The sequence below is a fragment of the Eretmochelys imbricata genome, chromosome 4 (genome assembly GCF_965152235.1).
Source record: "Eretmochelys imbricata isolate rEreImb1 chromosome 4, rEreImb1.hap1, whole genome shotgun sequence".
Lineage (NCBI taxonomy): Eukaryota > Metazoa > Chordata > Testudines > Cheloniidae > Eretmochelys > Eretmochelys imbricata.
In genome coordinates this window covers 135,349,327-135,366,973 of record NC_135575.1, presented here as the reverse complement: position 1 = coordinate 135,366,973, position 17,647 = coordinate 135,349,327, and the positions used below count along the sequence as shown (strand labels likewise).

At 40.1% G+C, this 17,647-nt stretch overlaps 1 protein-coding gene across 4 annotated transcripts in view; it reads left to right on the top strand.

Annotated features, from left to right (window-relative positions):
• Positions 1 to 17,647, top strand: part of CTNNA2 (catenin alpha 2) — a 715,434-nt gene that overhangs the window by 647,792 nt on the left and 49,995 nt on the right. For all 4 annotated transcript variants that reach the window (XM_077814694.1, XM_077814693.1, XM_077814692.1 and 1 more), the window contains one exon: positions 11,177 to 11,328. In XM_077814694.1, the coding sequence (XP_077670820.1) occupies positions 11,177 to 11,328 (152 nt within the window). The remainder of the gene's footprint in view (positions 1 to 11,176; positions 11,329 to 17,647) is intronic.

Here is a 17,647-nt window from a genome sequence, read left to right as displayed (position 1 = left end):
GCGAGCAGATCGAGGGACGTGATCGTCCCCCTCTATTCAACATTGGTGAGGCCTCATCTGGAGTACTGTGTCCAGTTTTGGGCCCCACACTACAAGAAGGATGTGGATAAATTGGAGAGAGTCCAGCGAAGGGCAACAAAAATGATTAGGGGTCTAGAACACATGACTTATGAGGAGAGGCTGAGGGAGCTGGGATTGTTTAGCCTGCAGAAGAGAAGAATGAGGGGGGATTTGATAGCTTCTTTCAACTACCTGAAAGGGGGTTCCAAAGAGGATGGCTCTAGACTGTTCTCAATGGTAGCAGATGACAAAACGAGGAGTAATGGCCTCAAGTTGCAGTGGGGGAGGTTTAGATTGGATATTAGGAAAAACTTTTTCACTAAGAGGGTGGTGAAACACTGGAATGCGTTGCCTAGGGAGGTGGTGGAATCTCCTTCCTTGGAAGTTTTTAAGGTCAGGCTTGACAAAGCCCTGGCTGGGATGATTTAACTGGGAATTGGTCCTGCTTCGAGCAGGGGGTTGGACTAGATGACCTTCAGGGGTCCCTTCCAACCCTGATATTCTATGATTCTATGATTCTATGAAATTCCTTTAGCTTCTCTGCAACTGCCTTGTCTTCATTGAGTGCTCCTTTAGTACCTCAAATGTCTCATGGCCCCACTGTTTGTTGGCAGGCCTCCTGCTTCTACTCGTTCTGACTGCAAGTCTTCTTGTGTCCTCTTCTCACTTGCAATTTCTGAGAGTTCTTGGGGCTCCAAACTCTGACTATCTCCATGGTCTATTCCCCTCTCCTTGTAGGGCTATTCACACTTTCTCTTCTTCCTTGCTCTCCCATCTTCTGGTACTGACTGCCTCTCCGCTTCATTTTCTGACTCACCAAACCTATTCCTCAGGTCTATTTCTCCTTCACGAGCCAGTCTTTCCCTCTGATTTGTTCTCATAGTCACATGCTTCCACTGGCCACTTTCCTCATCATCTGCTCAAACCTCCTTTGAAACTCAACCATAGTTTCTAGCTGTATCTCCTAACCTTAGATCTTCTCTTCCTTGGATCTATCGGGTGGCACTTTAGACATACAGGTACGGCTCCTGTTCTGCTGGCTGGCCGGTTGGCTGCAGGGAAGCCCCGTCTCCTAATCAAGGTTTAGCTGTAATCAAAGGCTCTACTTCTCTCCGTACACACTGCCCCCTACCAGACTTTGCAAACTGAAAGCAAACCAGCAAGCAAACAAACAGACTCTCAAGAACAACAAGGAGTCCGGTGGCACCTTAAAGACTAACAGATTTATTTGGGCATAAGCTTTTGTGGGTAAAACCCCCACTTTTTCAGATGCAACCTCACACTCTCAAGAACTCACTCACAGCCACTATGGAACAGGGGTTTGCTTGCCTCTGTTCTCCTCCAACAGATCTCCAGTCAAAGTCCTCTGCTTTCAGCTCTCTCTCTCTCTCTCTGTTGGCCTCTTTGCCACTGCTCAGAAAGCAAAACACTGAAGAATAGGAGCTGCATTTCAGTGGAAGCACTCATGACTGTGAGCCAGAAAACAACACAGGCACAAATCCTGGCACTGTGCAAGTCAATGAAGCTACGCTGATTTACACCAGGTGAGGATCTGGCTCATAGTATTCTGTACTTATACAGTGTAGTGTTTTTCCATCTGCAGTTCTCAAAACACATTACAAAGGTATGATTAGTCCTGCTTTACAGATTATTATATTGAGACACAGAAAGGTGAAATGACTTGCCCAAGTCACGTAATAAGTCAGTGGATGAGCTGAGGGGAGAACCCAGGCCTCCTAACTCAATTCTGTGCCCTCTCATTCCCTGCAGAGTTGGGTTCACTAAAGTCACAAGTTGTGTTGCTGCTTCTGCCACAGACCAACTGTGGGGCCTTACGCAAAATCCCTTAACAACTCTTTCCTTTGGTTTCCTCATCTGTTAAATTATATTACTATCATGTCTTACAATGGGGCTTAATTTAGTAATGTCTGTAGAACACTTGGGGATCCTGAGAAGATGTGATGGAAGGATAAAGTGTTATTATAATATAGGGACAGATTCTGCCCTTAGACATGAATGTGGGATCCAATTGGATTCGATAGCTATGAGTGTGAAACACTACGGTAAGTCCCTAATCTTTTTTAATTGAACATTTATTCATTTTTAAAGGAAGAAGCTTTTGTAGACTCAGGGAAACTAATTTAAATGATAAGAGAGAGAAAAAATAGCACTGAACACTTCCTTGATTATTATTATTTACTCTTTGAGGACTCAGCTCAAGAAATGCATCTGGCTGTTGAACTATAAAAGCCCAAATTACAAAATATAGTTTTTCAGGGATACCAGAGCCTTGTGCATTTTTTTAAACCGGGTGTTCAAAGAGATACTGGACCAGATCCTCAGCTGGCCTACATCAGCCTAGCTCCACTGAATTTCAGTGGAGTTACCCTGATTTCAACCTGTTGAGCAGCAGTATGGTGAGATTTTTGAAGACAGATTTCATATTTGATTTTAGGAAAGTGGCACCTACTTACATAAGATCTGAATTTGGTACCTGATTTCTAGATTTCATTTAATGATCTTCTTTTTGAATACTTTATAACCCATAACCCATCCTTTCTTCATTTTAATTTAATGGTGACTTTAAAAAAAATCTCCTGATATGTGTAGGTTTTTTTTGTTACGAATTTTTTTCTTGTTGTTATATGTTTCATTTGTTCCTTGCTTGCTTGGCTGTGTTTAGTTGACTGGTGACCTTTATTCTTGTGCTTGTTAGAGCCTGTTCTGATCACATTTATGCCCCCAGTGTCTTTGATATTAGCATTAATTAAGGACATGCTGGTTAAATCCTCTTGAATAATGACATAGTTTCATTTCCCTTTAAAAACAAAGCAGATGCTAGACTCCCACTTCATGACAGTTGCAGAAATCTAAGACAAAAACCATGAAACCATAAAGTCTAAATGACTTCTTAGAAATATAAAAGCAAAATTCATATGGCTTTCAATAGATGTTAATTGTTATCTGCAGTGGGAAAACAAGGCCCCAGAGTTTAATCTTCTGTTTTGTCCTGTACCACATTCTACAATAGTGCATGGATTTTAGTTTTGTTTGTATTACAAGCTATTCCCTGTGTAGTTAGCTCTGCTTTGTTTTTACAACAAATAGAACAGAAAGTGGTTATTAAGAATAACTATAACAACTTAAAGTATCTCTCAGATGTATTTACCTTTGTGAACATTGTGTTAGTAAGAAAGAACAGGAGAACTTGTGGCACCTTAGAGACTAACAAATTTATTAGAGCATAAGCTTTCGTGAGCTACAGCTCACTTCATCGGATGCATAGAATGGAACATATAGTAAGATATATATATATATATATATATATACACACATGCAGATAAGTTGGAAATTACCATACAAACTGTGAGAGACTAATTAGTTAAAATGAGCTATTATCAGCAGGAGAAAAAAAACTTTTGTAGTGATAATCAAGGTGGCCCATATAGACAGTTGACAAGAAGGTGTGAGAATACTTAACATGGGGAAATAGATTCAATATGTGTAGTGACCCAGCCACTCCCAGTCTCTATTCAAATCCAAGTTAACAGTATCTAGTTTGCATATTAATTCAAGCTCAGCAGTTGCTCCTTGGAGACTGTTTTTGAAGCTTTTCTGTTGCAAAATTGCCACCCTTAAATCTTTTACTGAGCGGCCTCAGAGGTTGAAGTGTTCTCCTACTGGTTTTTGAATGTTATGATTCCTGATGTCAGATTTGTGTCCATTTAGTCTTTTGCGTAGAGACTGTCTGGTTTGGCCAGTGTACATGGCAGAGGGGCATTGCTGGCGCATGATAGCATATATCACATTGGTAGTTGTGCAGGTGAACGAGCCCCTGATGGCGTGGCTAATGTGATTAGGTCCTATGATGGTGTCACTTGAATAAATATGTGGACAGAGTTGGCATCGGGCTTTGTTGCAGGGATAGGTTCCTGGGTTAGCATTTTTGTTGTGTGGTGTGCGGTTGCTGGTTAGTATTTGCTTCTGGTTGGGGGGCTGTCTGTAAGCGAGGACTGGTCTGTCTTCCAAGATCTGTGAGAGTGAGGGATCATTTTTCAGGACATGTTGTAAACCTTTGATGATGCGCTGGAGAGGTTTCAGTTGGGGGCTGAAGGTGACAGCTAGTTCCGTTCTGAAGGTCGAAACAACAGATTGGATTTCTACATAGATTGCCTCCATCGACATGCAGATAGGATACCCCTGTCGGGGTTCTAGGCATGTGTCTGCACAGATCTGTTCCTGTGCTTTTTCAGGGAGTTTCTTTGAGCCGATGGTGTAGTTTCTTTTGGTAATCGTCAGTGGGATCAGAGGATAATGGCTTGTAGAATGTGGAGTTAGAGAGCTGCCTAGTAGCCTCTTGTTCATATTTCAACTTATTCATGATGACGACAGCACCTCCTTTGTCAGCCTTTTTGATTATGATGTCAGAGTTGTTCCTGAGGTGGTTGATGGCATTGTGCTCAGCACGGCTGAGGTTATGGGGCAAGTGATGCTGCTTTTCCACAATTTCAGCCCGTGCATGTCGACGGAAGCAATCTATGTAGAAGTCCAGTCTGTTGTTTTGACCTTATTTACAGATAAGTTGGAAGTTACCATATCTTACTATATGTTCCATTCTATGCATCTGATGAAGTGAGCTGTAGCTCACAAAAGCTTATGCTCTAATAAATTTGCTAGTCTCTCGGGTGCCACAAGTACTCCTGTTCTTTTTGCGGATACGGACTAACATGGCTGCTACTCTGAAACCTGTCATGTGTTAGTATTTTTTTCCACATATATGCCACTAATTCCAATTGATAATAGGTGTAGCTATCAGTTGCCAGGTTGTTATTGTTTGTGTAATAAAACAATAATTATTTTTTTCTTTTTATTTTGCAGAAATTCATTCATTTCTGTTTGACATATTGCAATATCATTATTTATCATTTATATAACACCATCAATGTAAAAAGTAAGATAAACACACACAACCATGACCCTGCCATAAAGGGCATAAAATCTAAAGATACAGAGAGAACACCATACAGTCAACACAGGTATAAGTAGGTGGATTTCCATTTGGATGTTAGTTAAAGTCAGCCTTGTAGATCATGCAGATATCTAGTAGTGGTTTGAAAGTGAGCAAAGGAACCTGGTCCAGCACTCATTGAAGTCAATGGAAAGAGTCCCATTGACTTCAATGAGCGTTAGATAAAGACCTTGGTGAATACTGACATGGAAGCTGTGCAAACTCTAGAGATGTTGTGGAAGAAGGCAAAGATTGCGGAGCAGGCAAAGGGAAAGTTTGGAGAAAGGCTAAGGAGAGCACAAGTTAGTTATAGTATGAAATGAGGCCAAAGCAATAGAATTTTTTATACGTCAGAAGACTGAAATGTATAAGGAAGAACGAGGGGAGCCTTTGCAGAGGCTAAAAAGAGAAGGAGAATGAATGGTGGAGTGAAGGAGAGAAACTGTATCTAAGATAGATAGGTAGGAATAGGAGAACATGTGCAAGAGAGGTTTACGAAGAAATGTGGGTGGAAAGGAAAAGGCAAATTGGAGACATGCATCATAAGAGAAAAAACAATGTGATTGCTGAGGGCCTGGCCATGCAGGGAGAAGGTAAGCAAGACTTCAAAGATGCCCCCATGAGTTAACAGGGGTAATGGTGAGTTTTGTCAGCAGTGACAGAAAAGAGAGGAATGTTTGGGAGGAAAGAAGATGAGCTCCATATTAGATGGGGTGGTGGAAGAGATATCAGAGTGGGAGGCAGAGTTACAAAATTCCAGGATTGCGAATATTTGTAAGTGATCAGTATTAATTCCTTATTTTGTTGGGCTTCAGTTGACCATATTTCAGTTTCTGAGTTTCGTCACATTCAGGACCAGAGGCTCTTTTCCAAGAATTCTGAAGGAAATCAAGGCACTGATTCAACAAAGCACTGAACCACGTTTTTAAATGCTTTGATGAATCAGCGACTAAAGATCCAAGTAGCTGAGCAACTAACAGATGTATCTAATTTATCACTCCAAACAGCTGTTATACTAAAAGACTAGAGTATATCCAACATTATACCCATATTTCAGAACAGTCCTTATTGTGACCCTGAGAATTATAAACCAGAGAGTACTATGCTTCACTGCTACGAGGAATAGAATGGAAAACCATTCAACATAGAGTTATAAAACAAGTAAATAAGTCTCACAAGAGACTGATAAATCAGCAGGGCTTCTGTAAGGTTAAATTATACTTTCCTTATCTGCTATCATTGTTTAAATAACTTCTTAAAAAATAAATGTAATACAAAAAGAGACTCGGTGGATATAATTTAATGTATTTAGATTTTTTAAAGATTATGATATTCTTTCACAAGAGACTGTTTAAGAAACTGATAACCAGGGGGTGAAAGGTAGAGGCCTTTGGTGAATTAAGAATAGTTTAAGAGATAAGAAGTAAAGAATAAATGGCCAGAACAAAGCATGGGAAAAGATTAATCCTGTGATGCCCTGTTGTTAGCACTGTGGCCAGTGTTGCATAATATATTAATTAACAGGTCAATGGTGAGGAAGCAAAATTTGCTGGAAGGAAAATACTGATATAGCTGTAAAGACTAAGTCAGAAGGACCTCAAGAAAGGTAATTTTATTCAATTTCACAAAATAGAGAAGTAATTTAAACTACTTGCATGCACACTGATGGGTTCTGAGTTAATGTAACCGCTCAGCAAAAATATCTAGGTTTCAGAGTAACAGCCGTGTTAGTCTGTATTCGCAAAAAGAAAAGGAGGACTTGTGGCACCTTAGAGACTAATCAATTTACTTGAGCATGAGCTTTCGTGATGAAGTGAGCTGTAGCTCATGAAAGCTTATGCTCAAATAAATTGGTTAGTCTCTAAGGTGCCACAAGTACTCCTTTTCTTTTTTCAAAAATATCTAGTCATTATTATGGACAGCTTGTTGGAGATATCTATTCAATGCACAGCAGCAGTCAGCCCATGGATAAGATGTTAGGCTGTACATTAACGAGGGTATTCATGAATACCCTGAATACTGCTTTCATTTTTGATCACCACATCTCAAAGACCTAGAAGAAATAGTAAAGGTCAAGATTAGAGCTGTGTAAATATCTGATTTCTTTTGGTTCAGTGGCAGTTCCAAAAAAATGTTGTTAGGGGTCAAACTAAACCCATTTTTTGCCTCTTCTCTGTACTAAATAAACTGAACCAATTCCTAGTCGCACTCACCCATGAACTTCAAATCCCGATCAAAATGTTTATGGTTCCAGCTGAATTTTGCTTTTGACTTCTGCTGTCTGCATAGGAAAATCCCAGTCTCTACAGATGTGAGACTGAAATGCAGAATGTGGGTTTTATAAATGCAACAAAGGTATGTACTTGCCAAATATCACTGTCATAGCGTTTTTTCAAGTGTGGCCCGAAAGCCTGAACTGGAGAGCAATGGGTTTCTTCCCTCAATTTCCAAAAAACGTTACTGTGCTCAACAATAATGTATGGCCAGAGAAACAATGGGAAATAAGACATTATTAGTTTAATGTGTTTTTTTGTGCTTGTCCAGCACATCAACCACAACTAAAGCATTGATTTAAAAATGCATTTTGGCAAGCAAGCAATTCCAAATTTAGTTTAATAACTTTCTGCATTTAAAAAAGGCAAATTAAAGTGTGTGTGATAGTTGACATTAAGGGACAGTTTATTGTCAGGTGTGGCAGAGAACAAATGGTTTGAGAGTGGATAAGTGCCTTTTGTCACATAGCAGCCAATCACAACTGTATATTTTGTGCAAGGACTGCTTCTGGCTAATGCCATCCCAAAAGGTCTTTAAACCCTGCTGCTTATAGAGGGGTTAAGCACACGGATGCTTCCAAAGATAACAAAACATGGCTCTTTGTCCCTCTCTAGTGCTAAATCAGGGATCTGCAGCTTTTGGCACGTGGCCTGTCAGGGAAATCTGCTGGTGGGCTGGGACGATTTGTTTACCTGCAGCGTCTGCAGGTTCAGCCAATCGCAGCTCCCACTGACCGCGGTTCGCCGTTCCAGGCCAATGGGGGCTGCGGGAAGCGGCGTGGGCCGAGGGATGTGCTGGCTGCTGCTTCCCGCAGCCCCCATTGGCCTGGAACGGTGAACTGAGGCCAGTTGGAGCTGTGATCGGCCAAACCTGCGGACACTTCAGGTAAACAAACCATCCCGGCCCGCCAGAGGATTTCCCTGATGAGCCACATGCCAAAGGTTGCCGATCCCTTGGCTAGATGTTTATGAATCTGTTACTAAGCCTCTGAGCTAACAGTCTTAATTCTACAATTGCTGCCTCATTTGCATTAACACCTGGAGAGAGACCATCTGTGAGGCTTGAACCCAGAACAACCTCTGAATTTAAAGGTGGGGACCCATACGTGCTTCAGCTAAGGAAATATGTCCTTTAACTTAGTGACAATAGTAGCAGATTCATAAACTTCTACACACGGTTTAGCCAGCATAGGGAGAACAGAGACTTTCACTGGGTTAATGTGGGTTACACGCTTCCAGTAGCTGAAGAATTTTTGTAGACATAATGATCCCTATTCTCCTATGAGAACAGTCTAGCTCCTGTCTGGGCTATCACAGAGCTATTGCTTACTTTAACAATTTAGTCCTAAGAAATGCACAATAATGGATTCTATTGTGGTATATTGGGTAAATATGTGAGTTTCAAACTTTTAAACAAAAATTCAATATGCAGCCTTTCTATGGTGAGAAGTGCTTCTTACCATGTACATTTTTTAGGCTCTTCTGCTGAACAAAGCAGGCACAGCTGCCTTTTCAATGTTTTAAAGTACATATTTCCATGATACCAGAGGAGCAGTCATAATTTATCAAGTAAATAATCCCTTACAAATACTCCAAGGCAATATGCTCTGAAGTCCACATATGTAAAGCTACAATATCAGTGAGTCTCTTCTGATGGCCAGGCTAGCTGGAAATACACATTACAGAGTTCCATCTTTTTTTTAATTTCCATGCATCAGGGTGTTTAACTTCCATGGATCAAGTGAAGCTTTAAGGAAAAAAACCTATATAAATAAATATAGCCCAGCTATAAAAATAAATTGCAGTATATATTACAAGCAGGGGGATGAATTACAATGGAGAAATAAAGTAATGAGAAAACATTTTTTCACTTGGGGAAAAAAATCCCATCGATGAGCTTTTTTTGGCCATGCACTAGTTAGTCTCCTTAAGGAAGCGGTAGATGCCTCTTCATTTAATTCACTTCAAACTGAATCAGAGAAAGCTTTCAGATATACAGTGGAGGAGAATCCTACATTGTCTGAACTGTCTGGACCTTATAGGTCTTTTCCATCCCTAATTTATATGTATTAAAGAAAGCTCCACTATCTTCTTACATAAAATATATTTTGGGGGTTGGCAGAATAAACTATATTTTGAGTTGATTTATTCGTTTAACAGGTTCCACTAAAGTGAGTCGTGTCTAATGAATACCAATTAATATAAGAATTTCTCATGCCAAATTCAGGTTAGAATGAATAAATTAAATCATGCATAAAGCTCAGAACTGGAAAAGCTGAGTCTGTGTTTGCTATCGGTGGTTCTTCTAAATATAAGAGATCATTTCTCCCGGTAATATTGTTGGGAGTTTCTCTTGTATACAGATGGCAGGATTGGGCTGGTGGTGAGAAATAAAGGGGATGAAAAAGAATAAAAGAGCAGAAAAAGGATTAGATGTTACTGTAAGGTCTTTGGCACAGGAACTGTCTTTTTGTCATGGGTTTGTAAACAACCTAGTTCAACAGGGTACTTGGTCAATGACTGGAGCTCCGAGGTGCTACCACAATTCAAATAATGATTATCTATATATCAGTAAAGATGGCCAAATATTTATAAATCTATTCACCTCAATCCATGAAACAAATCCATGAAATCAATGGGAACTGATCAGTCATGCATTGCTTATATTTGTTATATCTATATCTATATCCTACTAACATTTATGTATGTGCTTAACTTTAAGCATCTGAATAGTTTTCAGAGTGGTAGCCGTATTAGTCTGTATCAGCAAAAATGAGGAGTCCTTGTGGCACCTTAGAGACTAACACATTTATTTGGGCATAAGCTTTCATGGGCTAGAACCCAGAAAGATTACTCATGTACTTAAATGTATGTAGAATTTGACCTTAGCCGAAAAAAACCCTGATACTGGGTACATTTGCTACTCTGTATAGAACCAATGACTGTGAATTCAATGGACTGTTTGTGACAGTCTTTTGCTCCATGGTAAGTGCTTGTTGGAAATAGGGTAAAGATTAATCTTTAATTAAAGTTTATGTCATGTGATGAAACCTCCAAGAATACGCCCAATCAAAATTGGCAATACAAGCGGGGAAGCACCCTAAGATTTTACAATTACTCCAGTGACAAAACTATAGAAATATCTATCAACTACTAAAATAAATAAATAATGAATATATTCATTATGTGTGTATTCTTAGAGCATACATATACCCCAGTCATTAATACCTGGAAGGGATTGTTAATTTACAGCCGCTGATGTCTTTCATCATATAAACATTACTATAATGAAGAAGCAGGGACTTACATACCTTCAGAAATAACATTTACCAGATTTTTACAGTCTAAGAATGTTTTGGGTTTGGGGGCGGGGGGGAAACGACTTTTTATTCATTGGGAGTTACACTATGGTTTGTTAACTAATTTGAATAACAGCTAAATCGCATTTTGGTCATTTTGCATGAATAACATTGTATTAGCATAAATTCCAAGTTGTAATTTTCTAGGCATGCTTTTGAATGTACTTAACTGACATATGAGATGAGTTAGAGACTTTAAAATGACAGTGAGTCATTCTTTGTTAAAGAGTTGTTAATTCTTTGTCATATAATTACAGGTAACTACATTGTTTTCTTTCTCTCACAAAATGTGACAGAATGCCCTGCACACCTCTAAGTCAGCACAAATCCAGTCAATGAACCTTCCTTTCTGTGTCTTGAAACTATGACAGCAGCATGTTTCATGCCCGCTGGAAAGGATTTATGGCCAAGGGCAGGGGAGAATATACATGAAAGAAGGTCTGTAATCATACTGCCTTTCATTTTGTTTAATCTAGTTATGCCACGTTTTGCTGAACAAGTTGAGGTTGCCATTGAAGCATTGAGTGCGAATGTCCCACAGCCATTTGAAGAGAATGAATTCATAGATGCCTCCCGCTTGGTTTATGATGGAGTTCGTGACATCAGGAAAGCTGTTCTGATGATCAGGGTATGTAAGGCACCTGGGAAATAAAGGTTGGTGCTTAAAGGAAAGTGTCATAAAAGACGAGAGGAATGTAAAAGCTGCCTGGCACCTAAATTGTTTTACAATCAAGACGAATCATTTGACTTGGAAATGAATGTAGAACAAATGTTTGTACAGCAGAAAGATCTTGTTAGTAAAGAGATTAGATTATTTTAACACTTGTATGTGAGTCTGAGGTTTGTATAAATTAAGGAGCAGCAGCAGAGGCGACAGCCGTATGTCGCACTACTAGGTTCCACAAATAGCTGTCTGTGCACCTGAATTGTAACATATCGCACCCTGTTGTTCCAGTCTTTAGCCTCTTTAAAACAGAGTTTGATATCGGACGTTGCGTAGGTTTCAGTTTATGTAGCTCTGTGTTCCCAAGGAAATAGCAAAAGATGCACAAAAGATATATTTGTTAATTATCCAGGGTAGGATTTGATCACATTTCTCTGTATTGCAAGGCCTAGTACAAAAGAATTATTTCAGTGTTAGTGCAATTGTTTTGTTAAGACCTTAATTGTTTGCATGGAATATTTTATTGTTAATCCCTGCATGCATCTCGGTAGGTATTCTTAATACCTAAATGAGTAGATAAATTACCTTGCTGCTCCACAGAGCTTCCAAATGGATGGTTTAAAATGTTTATACAGGTAAAGAAGGTGCCGTTTGAATGTGGACTAGCTGATCGATTCAGTTTGATCGGTCATCCTTTTTATAATAAGCTGAGCAATAATAAGCAGAGAATAGGTCAGCCTAGTTCTTCAGGGTCACCACAGCCACATCATAAAGAGCCTGGCCCTAAGAACAACTGAGCTCCTGTTTGTAAACAGTGGGATGTGTGGCTTCGGTAGGACCTGTCAGGATCAAGCCTCAGGCCCAGTGAAAACCATGCAAACACAGCAGCTGTGAAAACACTTCAAAGAATCTGAAACACAGCAAAATAAAAAATTCCCTATTTAAGCAACTGGCAGTGTTGAAACAATAGCCCTCACTTTGAGCAGCTTTCAGCAAGCTGGTAACCATGCTTGGTGGTTGTGACTAGCATGGCACTGATGAAAAACCTGGAAGGATGTGGGCTGTCAGCTTTTTTTTATTCATCTGTCACTATCTGCTACACATGCAACGGAAGCTATTTAGATGCTTAACTTTATATTTGCAATGCATTTAGGTTCCGGTCCAGTGTCTAATGCCAAACCCAGATAGCTGGGAAGGTAGGCTTGCAGAGGCAATCCTCCTCCTAACAACAGGCATATGCAACCCCATCACGTGAGAGGGAAATTAGAGGATGCTTATGTTACAGGATCAGACCACCTCGGACTGTCCTCTTTCCCTCTGTATAAACTGTCACAGATATCGGGCCTTTCAGCTACCCTCTGCAGAAGCCCCTGGTTTCCAGCTCCTCCCCTTGCACAGCAGGACTATACCAGATGTGTTACCAAGGCCACCTGCACTCCTACAGTGGAAAGGGATAGATTTTTTTCTTAGCAGTAAAACACCACTTTTAATTCTGGATTCACATCCCTTTCCCTCCCCCCGCCCCCTTATTCCCCTCCTGACATGTTAACCACTAGCCTGGAAAGCTGATCAGCATGCAGGCCTTGTGAGCTCTATGAAAATATCCCAATTTACATTTTCAATTGTATCATTCTGCTGTTTTTCAGTTCTGCATGAAATCTGAGCTGGTGAATTCTGCAGAGTCACATTATGAGGTCAGGGTAAAAACTTCCTTCCAATCATTTACAAATAGATGGAACCTGATGGGCATTCCTCACTTGGGCAAAACTCATACTTGTTTTGTCAGAGCAAAGAGAGAGGGATGGATGGATAGATGATTTTGCAAGTTCAATGGGGCAACTCAAAGACATAAAGTTACATGGGTCCATTTTTGCAGGAACAGTCTTACTTATAGTGATAGTGGGTACAAAATGTCAGAAAGAAATGTGATTTTCAGTCTGAACAGTTTCTCTTTAGAGCACCCATCCAAACAACTGCAAAGTAGGAGAAATTGACTTCTGTAAATGATATTGGGTACTGGCAGTGCTAATTTTACCACACTGCCTTGCTTGGTTTGCTTCATTTATGACATTAGGAGTCCATCTGTATGAATAAAAGTGTACTTTAGTCATCAGTCTTGACTCTGCTGAGATTGCCAACGAGATAGTAGGATTTTCTTGTCAATTTACCTGTCCTTTAGGTAACAAACAGATAAACTACAAACTGCTAATAACAAGAGATAAATAATGACAAGAGATCCAGAATCCAGTAACAACAGTAAGAGATACAGGATCCATGAAAATAACCTTATATTACAATTAAATGCACAGTTACGAAGGCTTACTTTGAAAACAATCGCTGAAGTATTTTTACCCAGTGATGAAGTTAGTCTCACATACCCCTCCGATTTGTGCCTTAAACCTTCTCCCGGGATTAAAATGACTTGTAATCTTGTCGGAGCATCTGACAGAAAAAAATATCATTCCACAATAATTGTTCATGTGCATTTCACAGAAGAATGGAAGTTCCTGAGATAGTTGTCTCATTCCATGGAAGAAATACATCCAGTTCTTTTAAACTAGTTTTTCTTTGTATTACTGCTTTTAATAAAGAGAAAGAAATCTTTTTTTTCTTTATTTTCCTTATGGAAAAGAAAGGAGAACCATTATACTACTGGGGAATATTAATATAGTTGGTATAAAAAAAAATCCTTCTTCCAAGCTTGAAAAAATACTGATGGTAGCATAAATGTAGTAATACAATTATGGAAGCTAAAATGAAGATAGAAAATAACGTAATTCAGTCATCTATCACTGTCTAGGGATCCTGTTACACATTGTTTTGTTTCATAGCTACTTATGAGTTTTCCCTAGTTATGGGAATGGAAATGAAACCCATTGTACAGTTAGCAACTACCACAACGGCATCTTTTACATGTTTGAATGGCCAGGAGGTTGAGTCTTTTGCTCTCAGATGGGAGTCTTTCGTGACTGTCATCTGTGCCATTGTTACCTCAAGATTAGATTACTACAATATGCTCTGTGTGAGACTACATCCTAAATCTATTTGGAAATGGAGCTGGTGCAGAATTTAATCACCTGCTTGTTAAGTTGTGTGTCTTGTAAGCATATTACACCAGTGTTCTGTGATGTGTATGGGATACCTGTTGGTTTCCAGGTTGAATTTAACGTGTTGGTTTTGACCTAGAAGACTCTAAATATCCAAAGATCTGTTGCGAGGCTGCCTCTCTTTCATTGCCAGTAAGGTAATGCTGCAGTCAGCAAAGGTGCTGCTAGGAGGACATTCTCTATTAGGGCCTCTCAGTTATGGAACTAGTCCCCTCTTGGTCCAAGAATACTCCAGATATGACACTCCAAGGAATGCGCCAAGGCACTTGTATTCCCCCTAGTTTTTGGAGAGTAGGAAGAATTCTGAGGGTGTCTGGTTGGTGATGGGAGAATAGGGTAATTTCTTTTTTGTCTTTCTTTTTTCTTGTTAAGAGGGTTACACTGGCTTGTTGGAGTTATAGCAATGCTGGGTTTATTATAAAAATTGCACTTCTTACAGTTGTCAAATACATATAAAACTATGGCTGAGTTGGTTGTTTTATCTTTATAAAATATATTTAAATGGATAAAGACCAAACACCCCTTTCAAATCTCCTCATATAGACATTTTTTTTAAATCTTATGGATGCACAATTATTCCTTCTGGTTTATGGTGGGGCCACATGGAAGATAGAACAGACTTATATTGCTGAAGATTATTTTGCTTCATTGCAGTTCACTAATGTAGCCTGATCTTGCTCTTCCTGTCCCCAGTGATTGATACAATTTGGATTTAAAATGGGTGTCTTACTGGTGCCTATAGTGTAACCCACACACCTCCTGGGTGTGATGCTCTGTCCCATCTAGTGGCACTGAGACCACTTAGAGAGAAATTAATGAGTCTGCTCTACAACCTTAGCTAAGGGCCATGTGGCTTTTAGCTTATGCAGTAGAGTCTCACGTACTAAGCTCCCAGGTTTGATCCTGCCCACCGACAACTAGGCTCTGTCGGCATTACAAGTGGGGGCTCGTCCTGGATTTCAACTGGGAAGTCTCTGAAGCTTGGGACGCACTTCCTCAGCTCAAGGAAGTATGTAACCCACACACCTCCTGGGTGTGGTGTTCTGTCCCATCTCGTGGCACCAAGACCAGTTAGAGAGATTAGTGAGTCTGCTCTACAGCCTTAGCTAAGGGCCATGTGTTTTTTAGCTCATGCAGTACAGGCTCATGCACTAAGCTCCAGAGGTCCCAGGTTCGATCCCGCCCACTGACAACCAGGGACTGTCAGTGTTACAATAGCAACAGGTTCATGTCCTGACGGGATTTAATCAGTCCTTCATTCTTCCAAAGTAAACTAATTGAGTTCCAGACACTGTTGTGAGCCTCGGAGATTAGTTTTTAAAAACAAGATCCTGTCTGCTGTGCACAGACATTAAAGACCCCATGACACTTTTTGTAAGACCCTGCCTAAGGCATGTACTTTAAAAGTCAAAATATGTGTTTTATAAAAGTGTGGTTTGTATCCCTGTTCCTTGTCTCCAAGCAAATTGAAGAGCTAGTTAGCATCCGGCGGTATACCTAAGAGATCAGGCTGCGGGAAAGCAATGTTGCAATAGTAAATAACAAACTAAAGAGTCAGCTGATTAGTCGGTTTTAGGCCCCAATTTTCAAAAGTGCATTCACCCTTTTGTGCATACCTGACGTAGTGGGTGTGAAGTTGGGCACATGCCAAAGCATGCCAATCATTTTGAATGTGGGCCTAAAACCAGCTGATTGCTATTGTTGATCTTAATGCAGAAAAGAATCAGCTTCAGCAGAAAATGAGGACATTTCATCCTCCAGAGTTGAAAACCTTAACAGAAAATGGGATGGATGTGTAAAGCTAGCTTGGGGCTAGATCTGAGCTGTGCATGGAGGAGGTATTTAGGTTCCATATAACTACTGTAGAATATTGTTACACAAAAATACCTCTATTAAAGTGTCCCTTCTTTTGCATGATAACGGTTTGTTGGTTTTTTTGGCGGGGCGAGGGGTTGTTTTTTCTAAGCTCACCACCTAAACCAAATTGGATGTTTTTCCCTTTTTTGAGTACTGTGGTTTGTAAGACAACAAATATCAGATTTTAAAGCAACGACTGTGTTTTGTTTCAGAATGCTTTCTTAGGCGTAAACCACTTAAATGCAGAGCTTTCTGAGTATGCCTTACCTCTTTCACAGACTTCCTCCTGTGCCCTAAATTGATGTCATTTGTCCACATTGTTTTGTTTGTTCTCCCAGGCTGTTCTCTCAGGGCTGGATTATCACAGCCCTTTCCTGGCTGCATAGGGTAGTTACAAGACCCCCTTACTACCCTGCCCAGATTGCAACTTTGGCTGTGGGCGGTAGAGGAGAGACTATTTGACCAGTATTGTCACCTGTGAGCAACTGGGAGTAAAGGGAGCTGAGAGGAGCAGGAATGAGGAGGAGCTCTGGCTCCACCCTTATTTGACAGCCACAATAGCTGGCTGAGTGCATGGTGGGTGTGAAATAAATTGATTCATGAAAAGCACTTAGAGCAAGGGGTGAGCTGATGAAGAGCTGGACTTTGAGGTACAAGTCCTTTTCTGGTTTGCTCCTAGACTGGATCTGCTACACATTGTCCCTTATTGAGGGCAGATTTTAATGTCACAGTCTAGCTGTTAGGCAGTTGAGAGATGACTGTAGCACATACAATATTAACAGAACCAGACAGTGGGATTTTATAATGATGGATAGCATTCAACAATTTCCCCAGTAGTAGAAAAGAAAAGACAATTTATATTTTCACCTCCACTTTATCTTCTGTGTAACCTGTTACATACACTAATTGTACATGCATCCCTTCAGTGATTCTGCCAAAGTTTCATATCTATACTGTCATATTGTATTTCTTCCTTCAGAGCTCAACGTCAAATCTCATATTTAATTCACACTCTAAAAGTCAAATGAAGATGGCCTCTTCTTGTCATGTGCACATAACCATACAGGAAGCACAATCGCAATAAAGCTGTGGAATTCCTTGCCAGAGGATGTTGTGAAGGCCAAGACTATAACAGGGTTCAAAAAAGAACTAGATCAGTTCATGGAGGACAGGTCCACCAATGACTATTAGCCAGGATAGGCAGGGATGGTGTCCCTAGCCTGTTTGCCAGAAGTTGGGAATGGGCGACACCTGTGATCTCTCTGTTTATATTGTTATTATGATTATTTATTTGGATAGAGTAGCTCCTAGCAATATTA